Raw genomic sequence first — 16,915 nt, 5'->3', positions numbered from 1 at the left:
ACCTCTCATGGGTAATGCCCAACAAAGGTTGGCACCTGATCCCAAATTCCTAGGAGAGACATTCTTATTGGCCAGCATGCTGTGATAGCCACTCCTGCTCCCATCAACTGTGTCTGGGAGGATGGGGCTAGTGGCCCCATGCTTACTCAATCTAGACAGTACAGTGTGGGGCTCTAAAAGGAGCATCCATGGGATAAAATCAGGTCATTGACTAATGCACTTGTCCTTAACACCTTAGAGAGGTCCATTGACTTACAATTATGCAGAGAAAAGCCAGCAAAGATAAAGGCCATGAAGGAAAAAAACCAGCAAAGACAAAGGCCATGAAGGAAAAGAGTGGGATTTCTTTTCTTTAGTTACTTGTATGGTTCCCCTCAACACTTCAGATTCACAGCACAGTGACTTAACCTTCACATCCATACACCTGGGTGGAAGTGGGCACAGCCAGGGACACAAGGTGAAATCAAGTCTAAGCCTTTGCCATTTCTTAAATGCAACTGGACTCACGAGTTCTATTTTCTCTTCTGCCTTTAGGAAAGAACATGAGGTTCCCTTGGAAATCATTTAAGAGGAAGATGGAAGGGACCATTTAAAAGAGGTTTAAAGCTGCAGGCTGCAACACTGGGGCCTGAGGGCTGGCAGTGGAAAACCCTGTTGGGCTGTGATCTCTCACTAAGAAGTTCCAAGTGCCTTTTTGCTTCCTGCAAAAGAAAGGAAGAGAAGAAGACCATGTCTATAGCCCTGAAGCAGGTGTTCAACAAGGACAAGACCTTCCGGCCCAAGAGAAAATTTGAGCCTGGCACACAGAGGTTTGAGCTGCACAAACGGGCTCAGGCATCCCTCAACTCGGGTGTGGACCTAAAGGCAGCCGTGCAGCTGCCCAGCGGAGAAGACCAGAATGACTGGGTGGCAGTGCATGTGGTGGACTTCTTCAATCGGATCAACCTCATCTACGGCACCATTTGTGAGTTCTGCACTGAGCAGACCTGCCCTGTGATGTCAGGGGGCCCTAAATACGAGTATCGGTGGCAGGATGACCTCAAGTATAAGAAGCCAACTGCACTGCCAGCTCCCCAGTACATGAACCTTCTTATGGATTGGATTGAGGTCCAAATCAACAATGAGGACATATTTCCAACATGTGTGGGTAAGTCCATGGCCAGCTTCCTGTTATTTTGTCACACCCATTCTCAAGTTCAGAAAATTTACAAAGCATTCATTCTTCCAGAACTGCCTTTGAATGCTAGCTAGCACCATGTCAATGTTTCCCTAAACTCCATCACTTATATACCAGTAGTTTCTTTCACCATATTTAAGAACTTGATTGAAATGGAAAAAAAAAAATCATTTATAGACCACTTAAAACTATTTCATGGATCCCGGTGGTACACATACCACATGCTAAGGAACCTGGTCTTGGTGAAATGTTAGTTTGATCCTGTTGGCTTCTATAGGATAGAACCCCAAACCTACCCACTGATTCTGGTAAGATTTTTTTTTTTCTTTAGGCAGGGTCTTGCTGTGGCAATAAACATGCTTTGGCCACCTTGCTGGGGCTATATACATTTGCTACCATGTCATCCATCTTTTTCAGAAAGGATCTTGCTATGTTTCCAGGCCAGCCTCAAGCTCAGGGTCTTCCTGCTTCAGCCTCCCAAACTGTTGGGCTTACAGGCACCTGCCACTGTGCCTGACCCTTAGGTCAGCCGAAAGTCAAAACCAGGCCTCCCCTGTGGTCTCAGCCTTTGGAGCACAATGTCTTAGCAGCATGCTCCATTACGGCTGAACTAATGTTTGTTTTTTTACTTAATTGACTAAAGTTTTGACTCTGGTTCAGTTGATGGTATTCATCTCTCAGGATTAAGAAAACCCAGTGTGAGAATCTATGAATTTGTTTGAAGATCAAATAAAAAGGGGTTTGCATTTTGGGAAAATAAAAACATGCATTCTCCTTGTTCTCCTAGTCATGGGTCATTAATTCCAAGCTGTACTGTTCACCTGGGATCGATCCTTGCAGAGCTGCTGGACTCACTTGGACTCTTGAAATGCAAATGATTTTATTTGCTTTGTGCTGCAGGCCATAAAATGCAAGAAGGACCTTTCTTTCTTTCTTTCTTTCTTTCTTTCTTTTTTTTTTTTTTCCAGAGAGTACTTATGTTTGCCAAAGAGGAAGAGAGAGATAAAGCATCCCCCAAAGAGAGAGAAAGCATCTCCCAATGGGGCATGATTGCACCACAATCTTTTTTCCCCCCTTATTTCAGGATTTTGAGTACCCATGCACATGCACCTGTCATGCTTTTTAAGCTGCCAGGACCAGGATTTGAACTGCAGTCTGCCAAATAGGCTACAGCTCCCTTAACCTTAGCTGCTGTACAGCAGAGCTGGCCCAGGACCAAACCTTTTCTGTATCTTATATTTCTTTATGGTGCTTGTCATTGGATTTCTTATACACTGATGGGCTGAATTTAGAATTCAGTGTTTAATGCTCTAAGTGCAATACGAGTAAGCAATCTCTGTTTCCACAATTCTGTCTCCAGTGTCTTGCACAGTGCCCTGGGACCTGTGTAGGCACTCAGGAAATACTTGTGGAATGGTTAAATAAATATTCATGACATTGGAAAGTATTATTTAAAAGCTCTGAGATGGTTGTGTTACAATGAAAGTATTTGAAACACAAGGTTGAAATCACCTCTAGATGGGGAGGTGTGTCCCCACACGGTAGATGGAAAGTTGAGAAGGGATGTATGGAAGTAATTAAGTTTATAACAGATGGAAGAAAAGTGTATAAATGGATTGGGGCTGTGTATCCATCTTGAAACTTTCAGGACATAAACCACTTGTCTGAATCCTGGTGTTGCTGTGACAGGCGCAGTTTCTTATGCTCTCTCTGGTACCTTGTTAACAGGAAGGAGGTGAGGTGTGTGGTAGGGCAGTGCCCTCAGTTCGCAGTGAAGGAGGAAGAAGGAAGTTTCAGAAACTCCTCTGGGCATATATTAAGCAAACCAGAGGGGTGGAAATTCTTGGTTTGTGTCTCTTTTGCACTTTCCATTGACTGAGGCTACTTTGGGATCTGTAAGGAATTTTTCCCCCTTTCAAGCAACTGCCAATGTTTTGTGCAGAACATACGATAGCAATAAAGATAAGTAAATATGGTCCAGGATATCCCTTCTTCATCCTTGTCCTTGGGTCTGCTTCTGGATTCTTTGATCTCCGGGCACTCTTGCCCTCTCTGGCAACTGTGGTTACCACATAGAATTGCTGACCAGAAATCACAGCCCAGAGTCAGACTTGAGAGTGAGGAAGCACCTCACAGACAGTGTGCTTGGAAAACAGAGCAACATAACAGCTTTAGACTTTGCTTGGAGGAAATCACTGGATGTCTCTGTATCTTCCAGACAAAAATGACTTTGCTTTCTTTTTCTAGACATTCCATTAGTTATTCAACCTATTTAGGGAACAAGCTCACTAACCAGAATCCTGTCTAGCTCTACCCATTCCATGCTTTATGGCACACTCGTATTCTGAGAGGTCTTAATGAGAACACTGGGAATTTTCTTCCCCATGGAAAAATAACTTTGGGAAATGCTGAGTAAATTGATTTCTTTATTACAGGACTTTTAATATGCCAGTGGGTATTATGAATTTCCATGAAAAGAATATTTTATGTGTGCTATTTTCTAGTTTGACCCTGGTCAAACCATTAGTATCTTTTGGGAAATGTTAAATTAAGCTATATAAATTAGAGTTGTTAAACTTTTGGTCAGATCAGAATTACTTGGGCCTTCTGTTCAAAATGTGAATTCCTTGATCCTCTCCCATGACAACTAAATCAGAACGTCTTCAACGAAACCTAAGACCCATACCTTTTAAAAACTAGTCACCAGGTTGTATAATTGATCTCCTAAACATACTCTCCCTGTGTAACTGAAATTTTCTAACGGTTGACCAGCATCTTCTCAAACCCCACTCCTATTCCCTTCTACTCTCTGCTTCTTTGAGTTCAATTTAAGAGTCTTCACATAAGTGAGATCATGTGGTATGCATCTTTCCACACATGGTTCATTTCACTAAATATAATGTCCTCCAGGTTCATCCACATTGTTACAAGTGAGAGGGTTTCCTTTTTTTAAGAAATCCTGAAGTATAGTTCTATTGTGATTTGCTTTATCCATTCATATACCTGTTGGCTATTTTTATGTCTTCTTTAAAGAAGTGTCTCTTCAGATCTTCTGCCTATTTTTAGTTTGTTTTCTTACTATTGAATCATTTCACTTCCTTATGAATCTTTACTTTCATTTTGAAAGTTTATTTATTTATTTATTTATTCCATGAGTGAGAGAGAGAGAGATCCACAGTAGGGTCCCAATGCCACAATTCATCCCCAGCCTTCAGAGGGCCCCAGATCATGGGTGAACACTCTGCACACTGACAGTGGTCTCTGTACTTGAATTGAGAATCTTGCCATTTGAGACGATCTCACAGAGTGTTGCATTTTACCCTGTGTCATCATCTGTCCCCTGAACCTGCACTGTTAATAAGCACCCACTATTCCTTTGTTTATTGTAACCACCCAGAAGACATTTTATTTCCCCCAGAAACAGATAATTTCTTACCTTTCTAGTTTTATCCATGCTGTTCTCTCTTCTAATCACTTCCCTTCTCTGTCTAGTGAATTCTCCTGCATCCTTTTCGGTCCAGCTCAGTTACCATGTCCTCTTTGTTATGGTGATTTGTGAAAGAATTCACACTCAGAGTAGGTGAATAGAAAAGGTTTACTATTCACTTTCCAAGGGAGGCAAGGGGCAGTTGTGGAGAGTTGTACAGTCCTGGAGGGTAAGGGTATGGACTTTTAAAGGAAAAGAATTCAGTTTGGGGTGATTAAGTTGGTCTTAAGGCAGGATTCCAGGGAGCCAACAGGTGGCATAGTGGTTAAGCTTCTGGACTCCCACGTGGTCAACCAGACCCAGCAGCTTGAAACTCACAACGGGCACATGTGTGAGTGTGCCTAAAACCCTGAGAAGAGAATGGAGGAGGGATCGTGGTATGGCCATCCTCCGGGGTGGGGCTGGGGGTAATTCCCGCTTTCTGTCTCTCTGTCACTCCAGTGAGTACATGCGCTCTGTAGCCAAAATCTCTTTAAAAAAAATAAATAAAGACAGGGTTCTAGATGATCTTTTACAACATCTGGGTGTTCAGTTATCTGTAGGTGAGTCTGGCATCTGTAATAAGATCAAGCAGCCCTCCTTTCAGAGAAATCTTCCTCTGGTCCAAGGAATTTCCCCACGGGGGCATGTCCTCACTCACTGGGACTAGCCTGACTGGGTTTGATCCTTTAGGCCTTTCTCTCACCCTGCCTAGGGTACTCAAGGTTGCTGGGAGACCTGTCCTTCCCTTCAGCCCAAAAGACAAATATCCAATGATTGATCCCTAAAACAAAGGAAATGTCTGAGTCATGTGGGGAGCCTTGAATGTGCCCCTCCCATTAATATGCCAGGAAGGTACTGAATGTGTCCCTTCACTCAGTGAGGACTTTCACCCTTTACATACCCATTGGACTTCAAGCTTCTTAAAGCTATGAAATATATTTTGAATTCCCATTTGAATATCCCAGCACCAAAACCAGTCCTGCTGCCTTGTAAATTGTTGGATGGATGAATGGATGGATGGATGGATGGACGGATGGATGGATGGATGAAAAGATGATCTTTAGAAATTCTTAACATGTACACAGCATTGGTAAGCACAGCCAAGTTAAACACATGTCTCTGAATCCCTTTGTTCCTGTTCCTGGATATTTCCTGCAGCTTGCTTCCATAGAGTTTTTTTTTTTTCTCTGTTTAACTTTTCCAAGGCAAAATATCAGTGATCAGCAAAAATCATCACCTCCTACTACATCACTATGAGGATCTTTCTCAGCTTCCTGCTCACCTTTGTGATTTTCCTTCGGATGTTATTATCGGTGTATTTTAGAATAACCCATTTTTAGAGCCACTTTCTCTGTTACGTACACTCCATTTCCTCCTCTTCTTCCTCTCCCTGGTTTCAGCCTACTTTTCTTCTTTTTGATCTTTGGGCTGTTATGAGTCATTATGGAATTGATCAAGATGTCTGTCAGAATAAAGTAAAAGAAGAATTCTAGGCAAATTGCAGACCCTGGGTGGATGAGAAATGGGGAGTTCTGCTTAGAATTATAGCTTGAATCATGGGCTATTTCTGTGTTCCTGCCTGGGAATTGGGAGGAGTACAAACTTCACCTCCCCACTGTGATCCAGGGCAATAGAACCGGAAAACACTGACAGATGTGAAGGCTTCACCCTTAGTTAGGTATTGAAGGATATAAACAGCTGTTGAGCTTGACCACTGAAACCGAGGACAGAAAAGCTTTCATCTGTTCCTAGATTGAAGTTTAACTAGGAGACCCGTGCTGTTTCAGAAGTCGAGCTTTCTCAGATGGGAGAATACCAAACAGATGTGGCTCCCTTGTAAACCAGTCTCCTTCACTCTCCCTTGAACCCCTCTGGCATCTTTTGTTAAAAATGCAACAGATGTCTCTGTTAAAGTCCTTAAAACAGCAATAACTTCAGAAGCAAAAGCCATCTTCTCTTTGATTATCTCTCTTTAACCACCTTTAGAGAGAAGAGCCAATACAGAAAAATAGAAAGACATGGACTTAAAAAAAATCCTATTGCCTATCAAATTGCAGTAATTTTTATATTCTAGTCTAGCTTTGTGCTTCTGTCAGATACTAGGATTTAATAGTTTAGATATGATACTCAGAAAAAAAAATGAGTAGAAAACAGAGCTCCTTCAACTCTGCTTTCTAACGGTCTTTCAAAGGGAGAAATAAGAACATGTAGAAAGCAATTAATTACATAATCTCATCTATCTCTGTGGTTTTAGAATAAACGTGGTTGTTAGAGTAGGAAAGATCAGGGAAAGCTAGGAAAGGAAGCTAGGAGGGAGAGGATTTCACACCCATTAAGCCTGCTAAATGCCAGGCCCAGTACCTGCCACTGTTCTTAATTCTTATAACAACACAATGAAGTGAAAAGGAAGTTAATATTCCACTTTACTAGTGAGGTGGCTGACATTTAAATAAGCTAAGGGGCTTTTCCAAGGTTGTACAGTTATTAGGTAATTTAGGAGTCGGGGTTGGAGCTCGAGAGTAACTTGTCACACAGCTGTGTCCTCGTCATTCATGTACTACCATCCAGAGATGACTATTCACAGATTTTCCTTCACATGGCTGGAGGCTTTGAATGAATGGTTTTAGGAGGATGTTTAAGATGGAGACATTTTCACACAACCTATTGAGGGGGAGGGGGAGTGTTAATTATTATCACGGAGGAGTACATGCATTCACCAGAGAAACACTCTCTCCCAGTGGGGTATGATCCCACTGCAATTCCTTTTCCTCAGGTTCTTCATCCCATCAGGATTTGGGGCATGCACTCATATACAATCAGTGTGTATTTCCAGATGCCAGGGCCAGGATTCAAATTGGAGTTTGCTATGTGAGATCTGGATCCTAGAGCACAGAGCCAACCATTACGCTATGAGGTCTGCCCTTTTTAATTTTTTTTAGAACTTTTTTTAGAGAGATTTTTTGCTATAGGGTGTGTGCGCTTGCCAGAGGGACATAGAAAAAGAGAGAAAGAAAGTGAGAAATCACCCCCAAGAGGGTATGGCCACACCCCCGTCTCCTCTATTCTCCTCTTGGGATTTTGGGCATGCATGCACACGCACCCGGCAGGAGTTTGAGTCCCTTGGGTCTGGGACTCAAACCGCAGTCAGCCATGTGGGAGTCCAGCAACATAACCATTACGCCCATTACGTCATCTGCTGGTCCCTTTTTTTTTTTTTTTAGAACTTTTAAATAAATAATTATTATTTGTCTTGTTTTTGCTTCTTAAAAAATATCACCTCGGAATGCCTGGCGAGTGTGTCCAGGCACTGTTACTGTTCCCATAGTCCATTCTAAGATTGGGCAGAGGATGAATTAGCCTCATGAAAACCCTTTGTTGGCCACAGCTACATGTTACTGCCATTCATTCATTAGTGAGTGTTTGCTGAGCACCTGCTCAGAACCAGGTCCTGTTTTAGGTACCAGAGAGAGCAAAGCATGCAGAGTTACTGTCCTTGAACAGATTATATAATGTCCAAAATGTCTAGTTGCTCTAAGTTGCTCTGCACATTTTTCTAAATTGAGTAGTATGTTCAGAGGTTAAGTACGTTGTGGAAATGGTTGATCCCTTCTCATGAAGCCATAGTTGGGTTTCATCCTCTCTCAAAATGTTGTGGCAAAGAATGTGACAATGTAAAAGTGTCCTTAGGGATGAGCTTCTCAGACATGGGAGGTTGAGGAATCCAGTTTGTAATTAGCCTTTTCATTTTAAACTTTTATTTTCAGTTGTGTGCCTCCCTCATGTTCTTATTTTGATATAAATCTGTATAACACTGCATGACAGCGCATCAGTGAAACACATTTAGTGTGGTAGAACTAGTACTGGACTTGTAGACAGAGATGGGGTTTAATCAACTGGCTCCGCCATTGATAAACTACTGTATGACATTCCCTCTACATTTTAGTTTTTCCCTTTGTAAACTAAGGATTACAATTCTGACCTCACAGGGCTGTTGTAAGGATTAAGTGAAGTAGTATGAGTAAAAATACCCATCCCAGAGCCTGAAATAGAAGAGGTGCGGAAAAATAAATGCTTATTAGTTATCTCTCTCTCTCTCTGCATATGTTTCTATATAACTATTAACCAAAACTCATGGAAACTACTGGACAGTTTTTCAACTGTATCCTCAGAAAAATAAAATGCATTTTAAGAGACTCAACAAGATTTCAAAAAATTATCAGTCTTCTGTGCTGAATCTGTCTGTGATGGAGGTCAGACTACTTCAGGTTGACATATTGCAGAGGCTTTGGGAAATGCTAATGTTCTTTTTTAGGAGCTAGACCAACTCCTGGGCTCAAGGATGAGCTTCTTATACTACGGAGAGACAGCCACAGGGGAGAGTTTCTTACTTGGTTTTCAGAGGACTGAGAACTAAACCTGCCCATGTCCAGAGTCAAATCAGCTAACTATAGCAGAAGGTGGGTGCAGGATGACTAGAGAGGTAAGGAGATGGCCTACTGTCACATCTAGAATGAACCACTCCTTGAAATCAGTATTGGGTAGGGTTATCTGGATTTGATCTCTCAAAGAATGGGAAAAGTATTTTCAGACTACACACTGGCAGGAATGGAGCCTTCTAAAATAGTCTTGTGAACTGGCAAGTGTTTCCAAGCTTCTGGAAATACAGTTTGTCTTTGGAGCTAGTCAACTGTTTGGCTCCCTAAGAATTTACTTGTTGGGAGAGTATAATGACAAAGCTGCCATTTTCTGAACACATGCTATTTAAGCCTTTACCTGCATGATGTCATTTAATCTGTAAAATAACCCTATAAAAGGAGGTATGATTTTCATTTCACAGATGAGAAAACTAAGATTCAAAAAGATTAAGAAATTTACCCAGGGTCACACAGGCAGAACTGGGATTCATACCCAATGTGGTTCAACGCTAAAGCCCATGCTTTCAACTACTCAAACATCTCATGCCTGTGATGTTCTTACCCCAGAATCAATATCTCGGTTTATTCCTGCCCATTTACATCAGTTGATAAATTCTCTCTAAGGGATGTCCTAAGACAAAACCATTAGTCACAGGGAGAGGTTGAAAACAGCCAGAGCGGGACCAGCAGTTAGCGTAATGGCTATGTCACTGGACTCCCATGTAGTCGACCACGGTTTGAGTCCTGGACCCGGTGGCTTAAACTCACACCAGGCGTGTGTGCATGTGTGCCCAGGATTCCGAGAGGAGAATGAAGGAGAAGGGATTGTGGCGTGACCATTCCCCCTGTGGGGTGATTTCTTGCTTTCTGTCTCTCTCTTTCTGGCAAGCGCACGCACCCTATAGCAAAAACCTCTCCAAAAAAAAACCAGCCAGAGCTACACCTGATGCAAATTATCCTGGATTCTTACTGGTAGGTAAGAATATTCTAAAGTTCTTTTAATAACTTTCTTCTTCTAGATTCTATCTATCTAAGTTTGTTCAATTGTCTATTTATAGTAAAGATGAAAAGGCTGCTGAATCCACTTTTCTCCGCCCCCACTGGCCACTGGAGAAATGATAGTCTATTGTAGATAGATCTCCACCTTGTGAACTCAATACTCGGTGGCTTGGTAGCTGAGTTAATGAGGACAGTGTTAAATAACCACACAACTAAGAGATACCTCTGAAAAGAGCCTTCAGTGTACGAAGAAAGGAAGGGGAGTGGAGATGGGGAGCCCAGAGGGCCTGGAGACTGCCCTGCAAGTTAAGGCTAATTGCCTGCTGTCCTGACCTGCACTGAGATCTCCATTACCTGTGCTATGTAATTTTAATGGGCCGTATCTCAGGTGACAAGTTGTTACGTCTCAGCACCAGCTGGGAAGGGAAATGGGATATGTGATATTCAGTAGAAGCCAGAGATTAAAAACAAAGGCCATGGTGCCGTGGGGATAGAGCATCTGCTGCTTTTGCTCTGATGGCTCTTGGGCAGTTGCAGTCCTGGCACCCTTCCTTAATCAATGCAGACTGCATTGTGGAGGTCAGTGGTGCTCAGGGAGGCAGGTCAGCTGAGCACAGAGGTCCCAGAGACACCAGAGGCCTTCTTCCTCTGCCCTTCCCCAGTGCTTGACCTCCCCTCTAGGTAGAGAGCGTATAGAGATTTAAATGGTCATGTTGACAGAAGGCCAAATTATCATTATAGACTGCCTGAGATGCATGCAGAGTGATTCATAAGGTTTTCCCTTAAGGTAGCTTTGTAGGTCTAGGAATGTGTGTTGTGTGTTATCCACGAAGGCCTCGGTAGGTAGGACCTTTCTGATGTTTTATCTTAACAAGCAGAAACTCGTGCTAATTTCATATTCTAATTGATAATTCTATCTATGTTTTATTCACATTGTCATATTTTTCTCTTAAGTCTTCTTCTAATAAAATGGATTTTCTGGGAAGGTGAGCTAGTTTAGGAAGGAAAGAGAGATGGCTAAAAAGAACGGAAGTAGCTGGGACTTCAAAAAGTTCATGGAAAATGGAATTAAAATATGAATTTATTAGGGCCAGTAGGTGGTATAGTGGTTAAGGCACTGGGACTCCTACGTGACTGACTGTGGTTCAAATCCTAGATCCAGAGGCTTAAAAAAATCAGACCAGGCATGTATGTGCGTGTACCCCAAATCCCAAGAGGACAATGGAGAAGAAGGAATGGGGTCATGCCCATCCCCTGTGGGAATGGGGGAGACTTTTCACTTTCTTTCTCTCTGTGTGTCTCTCTCTGGCAAACGGCAAACACATGTCCCTATGGCAAACAAAACAAAACAAAGAAACAAAAAAACCCCTGAAAAATGAAAAAATAAATAACAAAAAATAGTTTATTTTGGTGCCAAAAATTTTGAAATATTCATGCATAGTCTTTCCTAATGTGCATTTTCCATGAGCTTTTTCAAGTCTCCTCATATTAGTTCTGTTAGACCTGGGTCTGAATTCTCGTTACCAACTTTACTAGCAAATTTTCAGTGTCTCTGAGCCTGTTTCTTCATCTAAAAAAGGTGTGTAAAAGTACCTCCTTTATGAATTGCTTAGAGTATAAAATAACATGCTACATGGAACGCGCCTAGCACAGTGTTGGGACATAGAGCAGGTACGCGTTAAATGTTAGTTCTCTCAATATCAGACCTCCTCAGTGTGGTAAAATAGATCATTTAAGTGAATTGGGGTGAGAAAGAAAGGGGCTGGGATGGAAACCCATAATTATGTCAAGCGTTTGACTGTGGAGTTGGTCATCCGTGATCCCTTCATCTTTTGCTTTGTGACATGGAGGCAGTGGAAGGAAAGATAAACATTCATGGGATGGTCTTGAGGTGGCTAGGCTTCAAGAGCTAGAAGCAGGGAGCGGTCCCTAATAGAACTTCATAAGATGTGTCACATACATAGCCTGTGTGACCTGCCTAAAGCCAATCGTATCTTATTTCTGCTACATTCGACGTGAAGTAGCCACATGGTGGACTAATTACTGTTGTGCAAGTGCACATTGATTGGTGCCACAGAGTTCACTTTACAGAACAGATGGATTCCTGAAAATTGTTGAAAAATTTTTTTAATCACTTGGCTAATATATACTGCGTCTTCGGAAAAGTCATGACACATCTTTGCATGGAAAAACAGAAAAATGTGTCATGACTTTTCCGATGACCCAATATTTTCATTCATCAGAAAGAGTTTCATATTTCAAGAAAGTTTGCCAAGAAAGCCTTTAATTATGTGAATACCTCCTTAGTGTTGTGTGTAATTCACCATTAGTTTATGTCTTTGGTAGTTAAAATGTTTGCCCTCATGGAGAGACAGACCAGAGTTGTTAGTTCTCTTTCCGGAAAAGAAAAAAAAAATCATTCATCAAAGGAAACAGCAGACTTTTGGTATTTCTGCAGCATCCACCCCAGGTCACCAGGACTGGAGACCAATGATGATTTAAGAGAAATGCTCCAGCCAAGAGTCAGGTGTTCGGTTTATTGCCCATCCCATGTGTTACATCCTTTGGCAGTCTGCCTGTAGAGGCCAGCTCCTGCCTGGCTTCTGGTCCAGCTGACCAGTTGAAGTGCTGGCACCCAAATGCCTGATGGGACAGCAGAATGGGGCCTTGGCACCTGGGATCAGGAGGAATTAATTACTCATGGGTAACTTCCTTCAACATCATCTGGGTTTTCTGACTTAGTCAAGGAATCGTAACACAGCTACCAAGAAGAGAGGGAAGGAAGTTGTTGAGTACTGGAGGTTTATCTGTTATAGCTCTCAGATAAACTAATCATATTTGGCCATCCGGTAATAGGGAAGAAAAGATCTGCAACTGAGAGCATCTATCTTTCCTTGTCTTTGAAGAATAATGTGAGTCGCTATGTCAACATAAGTAGCAGAGTTCCTAGGAAACTATCTGTAGGCAGTAGCTGTCAAAGCGCATCGCTGCCTTCATTGCTGTTTTCCAGAAATAGTGTAAAGGCTGAGGGATTGTCTCCAGTTCTGGTTCAGATCTGTTCCTTACCTTATGAGCTATGTGACTTTGGCAAGCACTGAATCTCCAGCCTATCTCTTCATCTGGAAAGTGGGGGAGAAGGGGCATAATAATAATACTAGCTTCGTAGGGTTATAAATTAAGTGACATGGGGCCAGCAGGAGGTGTAGAGGTTAAGGTGGCTGGATCCCACATGCCTGACTGTATGGTATGAGTCCAGGACCCTGTGGCTTGAAAAATCACTCTGGGTGTGTGTGCGCATGTGTCCCCAAAAATCTCAAGAGTGACTGAAAGAGACAGGATTGCAGCATGGCCAAATCCCCTGGGGGATGAATTCTCATTTTTTTCTCTCTCCAGTGAGCAAACCTAATTCTTTTTTTTCTTTTTAAGGGACAATGCACATAAAACATTCAGCATGTTCCTGGCAATGCTGAATAAAATTTTAGCTTTGTTTTCCTTTCATAGGAAAACAAATATAAATATATATTTTATATGATATAAAAAAGGAAAACCTTGGGGACCAGCAGTTAGCAAAATGGCTATGTCGCTGGACTCCCATGTAGTCGACTGCCGTTTGAGTCCAGGACTGGTGGCTTAAACTCACGCTGGGCACGTGTGTGTGCGTGCCCAGGATCCCGAGAGGAGGATGGGGGAGGAGGGATTGGGGTGTGGCGACCTGGGGGGTGATTTCTCACTTTCTGTCTCTCTGTCTTTCTGGTGAGCGCATGTGCCCTATAGCAAAAAACCTCTCCATAAAAAAAAAAAAAGGGGGGGGGAAACTTTGATTTATTGCAGTTTAAACTGCTTGATTACATAGAATTTTACCTATAGTACTTGCTACACATTCATTTTCCAACTGAATTAAAAGTTGAGAAGAGCCATTGATCTTGTCATAGTTATAGTAATCTGTGGAAAATTTTTTGTTTTTACTCACTAGAATATCAGTTAATTAAAACTTGAAAAGCAGTTGAAAGCAATAGATTTTATTTTCTATATAAGGAAGTAATTTCAAAGTTAAGATACAGTAATGATTATATAACCTAATATTTATTATGTATTCTGGGCCAAGAAGTGTTCTAGTCCCTTATTATATATATTTTTAATCTTCAAAGCATCCCTGGTTGACCATTATTATTATCTCTTTTCAAATGAGGAAACATATAAGTTTCTTTTCCCAAAGTCATCTTCATAGTGAGTGGTTGATCCAGACCTAGCATACAGACTTGTAAGCTACAAAGCTTTTTGTTAAGCTGCAGTCAATGAAATTATAACCTTTTCTCTAGCTAAAAACATAATAATTTAAAAACAAATAAGATGAAAGTAGTGCCTGTAACCCCCTGTTTTGTGAAAATGAAAAAGATTAAGTTGGGATAAGGCATTTCTTTTCAAGTTGAAAATTTTAGGCCCACTTTTTCATATATGTATCTAAAGGCCAAGTATGTGTATGAAGATTATTTTTTTAAAAAAAAGATCGCTTCCTTCTCTCCCAGTATCCAAGCTTCATTCACAAGTGACATCTAAAGAGAAGGAAGAAAAAAGATTGATATGGAGATATTTTATGTTTCTTTCTTTTTCTTCTTCTTCTGTTTTTCCTTGGTAAGATGGGGATAACAAAAGGCAGAGGTTTCCAGAGAGAAAATGCTGCCAGTATCATAGGAGGTGCAGAAGATCTACAGTGACCTTGTTTTCTTTTTCTTTTCTTTTTTATTTATTTGCATTCATTCACTGTACATCATTATAGCATACAAAATGAGATTTTTCCATTCAGAATACACTGTGTATTGGCTCAATCAAGCACATCAACATATGTGTTATTGTCAACAAATCATTTTCCATTTCTTGTTTCCTGTATATTTTGCCTTTTTTCCCATCCTTGATTCCCTATCTCACCCTCTGCCATCTCCCACCCTCCTCCCATACTGTGTCTGGTATCTATTGTTGCTTTCTATGCCTCCCCCATTTTATTGTTTCACTAAATATCGTAATAAATCTGAATATTTTCAGTAGCAAGCACAGCTGATATATATATATTCATGGACACAAGTCTGACTTTAGGCATAAACCTCAGTGAATAGAATGAACATACTATAACTATATAGCACCTAGCTAGGGCTATATAGCTTACTGCAGTCATCAAATAGGTATTTTTAAAGCTTTTTTTCTGAAATTTTTTTATTATTAATTTACATTCATTCCCTGAACATCATCACAACATACTAAATGTGGTTTCCCATCTAGAATAAACTGCATTGTAGCTTAATCATGCATGTTATCATCCATAATATTCCATTTCTACTTTCATATATTTGTTTTTTACCCCATGTCTGACCCTCTGCCCGATTCCACTCTCTTATTACATTATCTCTGCTGTCTACAGTTGTCTTCAATTCCTTTTCCCCCAACATTTTGTTGGTCACACAATATCATAAGTAATCTAACTACTTTCAATAGCAAGTTCAGCTGATGGTTTCAAGAAAAGCAGTTTTGAACTGGTAAGGATATTTCTTTGAAACTTAAAGCCTAGAAACAGGTTAGTATTCTGTTCAAATAGTAGGAACATGAATCTATTGATAGCTGAAGACAGGACAAAAGTCCTTAAAACCAGACAACAAAGCTTAGAAGAAAAGCAGCAATATTTTAGTCAAGTCGTAGAATACTGTTTCATCAGTTCAGTCTCATGTACTTAATCTTTCTTCTGTATCTGTTGAGGTTCGATGTTCCAGATTGAAATCTGGGATGTAATACTCAACTCCAGCTTTTGGCCCTACAATTAAGTTGCCCATTTTCTTAGTTTCTGAACTCTTATTTCTGTGTGTCTGCATTTAATTTTACTGACATAGCACTCCCTTAAGAACTTCTTGGAGATCCGGTCTGGTGCTGGTAAATTCTTTCAGGTTTTGTTTATCTGGGAAAGTTCGTGTCTTTTCTTCCCAAATGAACGATAACCTTGCTGGGTACAGAATTCTCGGTTGAAATTGCTTTTCCCTTAATACTTTGAATACATTTTCCCATTCTCTCCTCGCTCTCATTGTTTCCGATGAGAGGTCTGCCGTTAGTCTGATGGGATACCCTTTGTAGGTAACTTGCCTTTTTTCTCTTGCCAGTCTTAGTATCTTGTCTTTGTCTGTGGTTTTGGTCAATCTGGCTATAATGTGTCTTGGAGAAGAGAAATGTTCGGATGTTTAATTGTATCTAGTATTTCTCGTATATTATTCTCTAATTTTTGGGCCACTGGCTCAGTCTTCGTGGTAGATTTTTCTAGGCCAGCAATTTTCTCTTCTACTTCTGAGATTCTATTTTCTGTATGATCTAGTCTACTTTTAATACTTTCAAGGGAAATTTTGACTTCTTGTATTATAGCCTTCATCTCTAACAGTTCCATCTGATTCTTTTGTAAAGTGTGAAATTCCTCCTTTAGATCTTGCATGAATTTCCTCACCTCCTGGAACTCTTCAACACCTTTCTCCTTCCTCTTCAGCAGTTCCTTGTCTCTCTTCTCTTCCATCTCTGTTAGCTTTGCCATTATGAATGTTCTGAATTCTTTATCAGACATTTCCATGATTTCCATTGAACTGTGTGTGGATAAAGAGGAGCTATCCTTTTCCCTTGTGGGAGAGGTATTTTCCTGCTTCCCCATATTTCTTGTGGTCCTGCAGCGATTTCTAGTCATCTGGTGGATGGTCGGTTTCTTCCCAAACTTGGAAGTTCAATCACGCGAGTTTTGGATGCTGGAGGCCCAGTTATCAGTGGGACATCTTCCTTTCTCCCCAAATGGCTAGATCACAGGAGCCATGGAGCTGTCTGTCTCTTGAAGAAGGG

General features: G+C 41.1%; 1 protein-coding gene across 1 annotated transcript in view; it reads left to right on the top strand.

Annotated features, from left to right (window-relative positions):
- Positions 1–16,915, top strand: part of MOB3B (MOB kinase activator 3B) — a gene marked incomplete at its 3' end in the record, with an annotated part of 182,655 nt that overhangs the window by 86,784 nt on the left and 78,956 nt on the right. The window contains 1 exon segment of the mRNA XM_014585787.2: positions 535–1,147. Coding sequence (XP_014441273.1) covers positions 730–1,147 — 418 coding nt within the window.

Source organism: Tupaia chinensis, unplaced genomic scaffold (genome assembly GCF_000334495.1).
Source record: "Tupaia chinensis unplaced genomic scaffold, TupChi_1.0 Scaffold000093_1, whole genome shotgun sequence".
NCBI classification, from domain to species: Eukaryota; Metazoa; Chordata; class Mammalia; order Scandentia; family Tupaiidae; genus Tupaia; species Tupaia belangeri.
The sequence above is the reverse complement of the archived record's forward strand: the minus strand, read 5'-3'. Positions and strand labels throughout refer to the sequence as shown.